The sequence below is a fragment of the Danio rerio genome, chromosome 9 (assembly GCF_049306965.1).
Source record: "Danio rerio strain Tuebingen ecotype United States chromosome 9, GRCz12tu, whole genome shotgun sequence".
NCBI lineage: Eukaryota > Metazoa > Chordata > Actinopteri > Cypriniformes > Danionidae > Danio > Danio rerio.
Genome location: NC_133184.1, coordinates 51367884 through 51377500, shown reverse-complemented (window position 1 = coordinate 51377500; position 9617 = coordinate 51367884). Strand labels below are relative to the sequence as shown.

The window sequence follows — 9617 nt, the reverse complement described above, 5'->3', positions numbered from 1 at the left end:
AAGAACCAATCGCAACCGTTTTTTTTGAGGGTGTGACCAATCAAAGAGGTGTAAGAGAACTAGACAAGGATCAGAAATTGAGCTGGATATTTATATTTGTCTATATTATTTGCTAAATGCTCGTTTTGTTTAAAGTTACAGTTTATATATCTGACTGTTTGTATTAATAAATGACAAAATTGTATTACAAATATGTGCTATACCTCACTTTTCGTCCTGATGATCCCTCGGTTCCAGCTCGCATCTCAGCCTGCCTGTTGGATATTTCACACTGGATGAAAGATCATCATCTTCAGCTGAACCTTGCAAAAACGGAAATGCTTGTAGTTTCTGCCAACTCGACTCTACACCATAACTTTTCAATCCAGATGGATGGGGCAACCATTACTGCATCCAAAATGGTGAAAAGCCTTGGAGTAATGATTGATGACCAACTAAACTTCTCTGACCACATTTCTAGAACTGCTCGATCGTGCAGATTCGCACTCTATAACATCAGAAAGATCCAACCCTTCTTATCTGAACATGCAGCTCAACTCCTTGTTCAAGCTCTTGTTCTCTCCAAACTGGATTACTGTAACTCTCTACTAGCTGGGCTTCTAGCTAACTCTATCAAGCCTCTTCAACTGCTCCAGAATGCAGCAGCACGAGTGGTCTTCAATGAACCTAAACGAGCACATGTCACTCTGCTGCTAGTCCGTTTGCACTGGCTGCCAGTTGCTGCTCGCATCAAATTCAAAGCTCTGATGTTTGCCTACAAAGTGACTTCTGGCCTTGCTCCTTCTTATCTGCTCTCACTTCTGCAGATCTATGTGCCCTCCAGAAACTTGCGTTCTGTGAATGAACGTCGCCTCGTGGTTCCATCCCAAAGAGGGAAGAAATCACTTTCGCTCACGCTCACGCTCACGCTCACGCTCAATCTGCCCAGTTGGTGGAATGAACTCCCTAACTGCATCAGAACAGCAGAGTCACTCGCTTCTTTCAAGAAACGACTAAAAACTCAACTATTTAGTCTCCACTACACTTCCTAATCTGCAATTGCCTCTCTGAATATCACACTAACTGTACCAAAAAAAAAATATATATATACTTATACTACTAATACTTCCCTTCTTAGACTTTACAGACCTGAAACTTGCCTATAGCACTTATTCATTGTTGCTCTTGGTTGTGTAAATTGCTTCCTTGTCCTCATTTGTAAGTCGCTTTGGATAAAAGCGTCTGCTAAATGACTAAATGTAAATGTAAATAGTATATAAATATAAATATATTCATACATTTTAATACAAGAAATGCTGCTGTGAAGAAAATATAAAACTGTGTATGGGAAGCACCGTCAATGCACCGTGATGCACCGAAATATCGAATTGAACCGAATTGATGGCATGATAATCGTAACCGAACCGAACCGTGAGACTAGTGTAGGTTCACACCTCTACTCATTTATATATATAAATGGCTCAGATGACGGTGTCAAGGTTTCAGAAGTTTTTGATTGGCTACTTGACAACATTTCAGTTAATTGGAGACACACAGGCCCAGATTGGCTAATCGGGAGCACCGGGAGAATTCCCGATGGGCCGGTCCGTTTTTTGGCCGTAAGGGCCAATGTCCCTAGCTGCTTGCGCTCTCAGCAGTAACACTTTTTTTTCATCTATTTATTTATTTGACCATAGCTTCACTCTTTTTATTCATTATTTTGCCGCAGCGCCGCTCTTCTTATTTATTTTCTTGCAGCCCTGTGAGCAAAATGCAGTCTGCAGGTTAACTAACGTAATGATGATGTAACGTTAACCATCATCATTTGACCCCAAACAGCGAATTCGAGAATTCGAATAATTAATATTAATGAAAAATACACCTGCTCAATGAAAATCAGATGATTCACTACATTACTAAATCTGACATAACTTGATCAGCAATCTAAAAAGGGGAGAAAAAGGTTAAGCCATGAATAGAAAATATCCCCGTGTCTTGCGGGTCACAGTCCAATACTTATTTTTTATTTCTACCAAAATAGCGCTATTATGGACCAGTCGTAAAGACATTGTATTATGACACTGCCGACCCATGTTCGAATCTCACCTGGAAAATAATTTATTTATTTTTATTTTTTCATTTTTATTGTTAAGACATATAATACTGTTAGGGCTTTTGAACAATTGAATTTCTAAAGCAGCTGTTTTCTTGAAAAAGACATGATAGTGTCATTAGAAACTGAATTGGAAATTACCTTATTTTAATATAGTGAGTCGTAAACTGAGGTGGGCCGGTCTGGCTTGAAACTCCAGGGCTGAAAATGAGTCCCACTCCGGCCCTGGAGACACTACTGTAGAATAGTATTTAAGGAAAACCTCAAACACAGTGCTTCCTTGAGTGACAACATGAGGAAATCAACAAGCCAGAATCAACAACAAAGCCAGATTACAATTTGCTAAATTACACCTAGGGGGAAAAAAAAAAATTTTGGAGACATGTCCTGTGGTCTGATGGAACTAAGATTGAACTATTTGGCCAAAATAATCAGTGTTACATTTAGAGGACAAAGGGGAAAGCTTACAAGCCTAAGAACACCATCCCAACTGTGAAGTATGGGGGTGGCAGCATCATGTTATGGGGCTGTTTTGTTGCAGGAGGGACTGGTCCACTTCACAGCATAGATGGCATCATGAAGAAAGAACAATATGGAGAAATACTGAAGCAACATCTCAAGACATCAGCCAGGAAATTAAAACTTGGCCAAAAATGGGTCTTCCAAACAGACCATGACCCTAAGCATACTGCCAACTTAGTTAAAATGTGCTTCAAGGACAACAGAGTGAATGTTTTGGAGTGGCCATCACAAAGCCCTGAACTCAATCCTATAGAAAATTTGTGGGCAGAGTTAAAAAAGCTTGTGCGAACAAGACAGCCAACAAATCTGACCTAGTTACACCAGTTCTGTCAGGAGGAATGAGCCAAAATTCCTTCAGACTATTGTAAGAAGCTTGTGGAAGGATACCCAAAACATTTTTTAAGGACTTTTTTATTTTATTATTATTATTTTTGTATAAAATTTACTCTAAAGGAGATTGGTTTGAAGTTTGCTTACAATACAAATATAGTTCCGTGAATTGTATATTTAGAGAACAAATAAACATTTGTCGCCCTTAAAATACATTTTTTTTTTAACCTTACTCCTAGCCTTAAGCAGATGGTTTATCTATATTAATGTTTTTATAATCGTTGGAAGCTTAAATTGAAATCGAAAGTGAATTTCAATTAATGTAAGCCCTATACAGCAGTATTTATTACAGTTTATCAGTTCAATACTACAGTATGCTGCAGCATTCATCAGCAGATTTTTGTTAATAATCTGATATATACAGTATAATATGCTTTATTTTTGTATGGCTTAAAAGCACTGTAATATGTATTTGTTTGTTTTACTATATTGAAAAATTAAAAGTGATATACTGTACTACTGGATAAAAACCATCATCACAGTTATCAAAATTATATATATAATAATAATAGTAAAAGCAGTTCATTCCTGCCACAGTGTAAGAAATGCTGGCTTCCACACAATCCCACATGTTGTTTGAACAAACAGCAAAATATAATTACAATAGAAATTGTTTTTTTTTTTTTGTGTTTAAAAATGTCAAATTTATTTAATTCAACAAGTGTTTAATTTAAAACTATTTTTTGCAGCTTCTTCAAACTACATATTGAAAATGAGTTGAAATGCCAAAATTCTAAATTCAAGTCTTAAAATTTAAACAACTTATAAAAAACATCCTATATTGTAAATAAGTTCTCATTTAATATGTCAATAACTCAAAAATGTCAGATAGAACCTTATAATTCTAAGGTGACGTTGTGTTGGGGCTACATGAAGGAATTTTGTGAAACCCTGCATTTTTCACACTGTGCACTGTGCAAAAATGTTGGACTCCACACAATAGATTGTTTTTGGGACAACATGAATGATTTAACTTTATTTATTCTTTAATTCATTTTCATTCGGCTTAGTCTCTGATTTATCAGGGAATCACAGCGGAATGAACCGCCAACTATGGTTTTTACACATTGGATGCCCTTCTAGCCACAACCTAGTACTAGGAAACACTCATTTACTTTCACATTTACACACACACACACACACACACACACACACACACACACACACACACACACACACACACACACACACACACTCATACACTACGGCTAAATTAGTTGATTAAATTCACCTATAGCACATGTCTTTGGACTGTGGGGGAAACCTGAGCACCAGGAGGAAACCCACACAAACACTGGAAGAACATGCAAACTCCACACAGAAATGCCAACTGGCTCAGCCGGGACTCGAAGCAGCGATCTTCTTGCTGTGAGGCGACAGTGCCAACCACTGAGCCACCATGCCGCCCTTTAATTTATTCATATTTACAAATTTGAACATGGAACAAATAATTAGTCACAAAAAAAAACTTAAGGATTGTGTTGTTTCAGCTCATTTTAAATAAGTAGTTTGAACAAACAGCAAAAGTATTTTTTTAGTGTGGGCAATAATCTATACAATAAACTTTTAACACGTTACCATAATATAAATGTTTTCGTACCTGTGTTATTTTGGCAAATTTGGCTTGTTAAAAGCTATATTTAGATGCACCTTTTTTCATTAACACGGTAGTTGATTTGCAGAATTAATTAAATGAAGTCATTGCATAAAAAAAGCAGACAGCATGTGCAAATAAACAGCGCTCTCAGCCTGCAGTATTGAGTGGCGACAGCATGTACGGGCTAACAGGATCTCTGAGTAAATGAAAGCTCACAGTATCAGGGCCACAAACGGGACGGCGTGCAAATCAGGCTGTCATGCGAAATCTTAAAATGTGATTTTGGAAAGCCACAGAGATAATGAGATAAAGGCTGGAATCTGGGCTTCTGTGTGTGTGTGCGCACAAGCCACATTGTCTCATGAATATATGAATTTTTTTTGTTGGATGGCGGATGAAGACGAGTGATCACACTATTTTTTTCTTGCTGTAATCTTGCAGCTCTTGTAAAAGCATAAATCTGCTTAGCCTGATTTTTCTGTGTGTATATGTGTGTGTGTGTGTGTGTGTGTGTGTGTGTGTGTGTGTGTGTGTGTGTGTGTGTGTGTGTGTGTGTGTGTGTGTGTGTGTGTGTTTGTGTTTGCTCCTCAGGTCATGGAGGAGGCTGAGGTTTGTTCTCTGCCCGGAGGTTTGGCCAGCATCCGCAGACAGTTTGAGACTGAGAGCAGATCTTCAGTTCACACCGTCACCCAGATTCAACACTCACACAGAGCTGTGCAGGTCACTTTTTATTTATTTATTATTATCATTATTATTTATAATTTTTTTCAAGGTGAGACACTGCAGGCGGAAACACACCTGTCAACATTGGGATCTACAAATACAGAATGATAATGAATTTCCTTGGGAAAATGAGAGGGTTGAGAGTTGTTTATTTAAGTGTAACCCCGCCGGTCCTACACCACCCAACCCGCTCCGAGCTGGTATCGAACTGGTATGCGATCTTCTGCATGGGAGTCGGTTGCTCTACCAAGGAGAGTAAAGACCGTGGCCTCTAGCGTCTGCTGCTAGAGCACCTTTAGAGATCAGAGAAGTGAGGATTACCAGCACTTACTAGCTGGCCGCCGTTACACTCACCCCCCTAAACTTCACTCCCATCCGGGTCACGGCACCAATGTAACTCCGCTGGTCCTACGCCACCCAACCCGCTCTAAGCTGGTATCGGCCCTGTGACCCTCTGCATAGGAGTCGGTTGCTCTACCAAGGAGAGTAAAGGCCTTGGCCTCTAGCATCAATCACTAGAGCACCTTTAGAGGTCAGAGGAGTGAGGTTTACCTGCACAGCATTAACTAGCTGGCCTCCGTTACACTCACCCCCCTAAACTTCACTCCCATCCGGGTCACGGCACCAATGAAACTCCGCCGGTCCTACACCACCCAAGCCGCTCTTAGCTGGTATCAACCCTGCGACCTTCTGCATGGGATTCGGTTGCTCTACCTACGAGGATAAAGACCATGGCCTCTACCATCTTTACTCTAGCAACTTACTAGCTGGCCCCCGTTACATAGACACCTGTAAATTTTGAGATTTTTCGATGTGGGGATGGTTAAGTGTTTCTTATGCTGCTCTTTATAAAAGTTGTGTCTGCATATATCAATTATTCATTCATTCATTTTCTTGTTGGTTTAGTCCCTTTATTAATCCGGGGTCGCCACCTGAACTGCCAACTTATCCAGCAAGTTAAGTTGGAGAAAATGAGGTTCGAACCAGCGACCAAGCGACCTTCTTGCTGTGAGGCGACAGCACTACCTACTGCGCCACTGCTTAGCCAAAAAATGTAAATTAGTTCAACTTAAAAATTTTAGTTTTATATTTTCATAATTATATATATATATATATATATATATATATATATATATATATATATATATATATATATATATATATACCATTCATTTATTAATTTTTCATTGGCTTAGTCCCTTAATTCATCAGGGGTCTCCACAGTGGAATGAACCGCCAACTTATTCAGCATTTGTTTTACTCAGCAGATTTCTTTCCAGCTGCAACCCAGTGCTGGGAAATATCCATACACATTTATTCACACACATACACTATGGCCAATTTAGTATATTCAATTCACCTATAGCGCATGTCTTTGGGGAAACCGGAGCACCCAGAGGAAACCCACGCCAACACAGGGAGAACATGCAAACTCCACACAGAAATGCCCACTGACCCAGTCGGGACTCGAACCTTCTTGCTGTGAGGTGATAGTGCTAACCACTGAGCCACTGTGCTGCCCTGTTTCATAATTAGTAAATATGTGTCCAATATATTAGTTAGTACATGTCATTAGAGCAAAGCATTTCTGGTGTGTGAGAAGTGTTTACACTGTAAATGGCAATGAAATCTGACAGTCACAGTGTATGCTTTTGAATGAATGTGTACAGGATAGAATTAACTGCTAAAACTGTGCATTTGAGACGCAGTCACTTTGATTTCGACTCACTGACACGCGGCATCTGGTGGAAAAAAAAGAAATCAATGAATTTTAATACCATACTAAAGTGTCACACATCATTACACACACATCAGTTTAGTTTCCACCCAGGCAATGCATGGCACAAGTGAATTGTGACTGAACATAAAGCAGAACACACTCCTCTATTGTTTGACTTTTAGTGCCTTTGTACATTTTAAATCCCAAAACTAATCCTGGAGGTATTTCACATCCGCCTTTTGTTTTCCATTTTAATCTGCAGTTGTAACATTGAGACTTACTGGATACGGAACTAGCTTGAATGCAGTCAAGATTTCTCGGCTGATGTTTTTGTATTAGGAACAGACACAGGGCTCTATTTTGACGATCCATACGCAAAGTCCAAAGCACTTTGGTGCAAAAGCATTAAGGGCGTGTCAGAATCTACTTTTGCTATTTTAAGGATGGAAAAATATGCCTTTCTCCGTGGTGCATGGTCTAACAGGGTTGAGCTTATTCTCTTAATCTGTTATAGGTGTGTGTTTGAGAATAAACCAATCAGAGTCTCATCTCCCCTTCCCTTTAAGAGTCAGTTGCTTCGCTCCATAGCACATTTGATATTTACATGGAGGACTTCGTAAGTGAACAAACTGAAATCTTTACTAGCAAGAAAACAGTTAAACAGTCCATCTGCAGTGCGACAATGAGAGATGAGCCTCCTCATTGTTTACTTTCACTTTCAGAAACATGTTGATAATTGCTAGCAACGCATTTCATGCTAGCCCTGCTAAAAAATCCAGCTTAAACCAGCCTAGGCTGGTTGGCTGGTTTTAGCTGGTCAACCAGGCTGGTTTTAGAGGGGTTTTGGTCACTTCCAGGCTGGTTTCCAGCCATTTCCAGCCTGGTCTTAGCTGGTCAGGCTGGAAAATGACCAGCTAATTCCATCTAAAACCAGCTTGATCTGCCTGGTTTAAGCTGGACATAGCTGGTTTTGGCTGGGCTCCCAGCCTGGCTAGGCTGGTTAAGCTGGTTTTAGCTGGTCATCTCCCAGCCTAACCAGCTAAGACCAGGCTGGAAATGGCTGGAAACCAGCCTGGAAGTGGCCAAAACCCCTCTAAAACCAGCCTGGTTGACCAGCTAAAACCAGCCAACCAGCCTAGGCTGGTTTAAGCTGGATTTTTCAGCAGGGAGCAAAATGCTAATTCATATAAAAACATGCTAGCAAGCAAATTCATCCTCAACATCCTCATTCATGCTAGCAACAAGCTTTAAATAAGTGAAGTTTATGTATAAACAAATTTCGAGAGGATCACGTGCTTATGATTGCTAGCGGCTGGATCCGCATTATCCAATTCACTACGCTCCAATCAGATGACTCCTAAACTACTATAAATACCCTGGGTTTCATTCCACTGCTATCTTCGTTTTGAAGAGTCCCCCCTTCCACCCCTACTCCTCCTTCTTAGACGGGTGACACGGTGGCCCAGTGCGTAGCCCTGTTGCCTCACAGCAAGAATGTCTCTGGTTCCTGGCTTTACCAAACTAGCAGACATTTCTGTGTAGAGTTTGCACTTCTCCCCGTACTCGCGTGGGTTTCCCCCGGGCTCCCCGGTTTCCTCCCGCCACCTAAAAACATGCAATTAAGTCAATTGAACAATCCAAATTTGCACCATAGACACGCTTCTAGTACGTAGTTATTTTCAAGAGCAATCACTTGCTTCAGCAGGGGAGTTCTCAAGATCTACCTGAGCTCAAACTCCCCTCCCGCCTTGAAACGGGAGGGAGCCCTGGCCTCGAGGATCTCATGAGCTCAGGGCTCTCTCCCGGGACAGCATGCCAAACAAGCTTTTATAATTAATCATCAGCTAAGTGTGAACTCTTGAAATGATACTTGTGAAACGTTGAGTAGTGTAAATTCATGTTAGCCACATGCTAAAAATACAAGAACATGCGGTCCCACTTTATATTAAGTGTCCCTAACTACTATGTACTTACATCAAAAAATAAATACAATGTACTTACTGAGTTTATAATGTATTTGAGAACACTTGTGGTGCTTTTGAGTTGGGATAGAGGTTGGGTTATGGACAGGTTTGGTGGCATGGGTAGGTTTAAGGGTAGGTTAAGGTGTAAGGGATGGTCAACAGTGTATTTACAAATGTAATTACAAAAGTTAACTACAGATGTAATTACATACATGTATTTAATCAAGCATAAGTACATGGTAAATACATTTATTTACACAATAAGTACATTGTAACAAACTATTAATTACTATGTAAGTACATATTAATTAAGGCCACTTAATATAAAGTGGGACCGAACATGCTAACAATGTGTTAATTTATACTTGCTCTGTAAATTAATTCTGGACGTATGACATTCATGTTAGAAATGCTCATTTATGCTGTAAACATGCTAACAAACATGCTAATTCTTGCTGATATGCTCATTTACATTGGAAACATCCTTAAAACATGTTAGCAAAACTTGTTGATTCTTGTTAGCAGCATGTTTTATGCTAGCACAATGCTAATTCATATAAAAACACAGTAACAACATAATTCACCCTCAAAAGATGGTAAGCTAATTCA

General features: G+C 39.7%; 1 protein-coding gene across 4 annotated transcripts in view; it reads left to right on the top strand.

The window, feature by feature from the left end:
* Positions 1 to 9617, top strand: part of xirp2b (xin actin binding repeat containing 2b) — a 209432-nt gene that overhangs the window by 155306 nt on the left and 44509 nt on the right. For all 4 annotated transcript variants that reach the window (XM_068223681.2, XM_073913222.1, XM_021479041.3 and 1 more), the window contains one exon: positions 5193 to 5321. In XM_068223681.2, coding sequence (XP_068079782.2) covers positions 5193 to 5321 — 129 coding nt within the window. The remainder of the gene's footprint in view (positions 1 to 5192; positions 5322 to 9617) is intronic.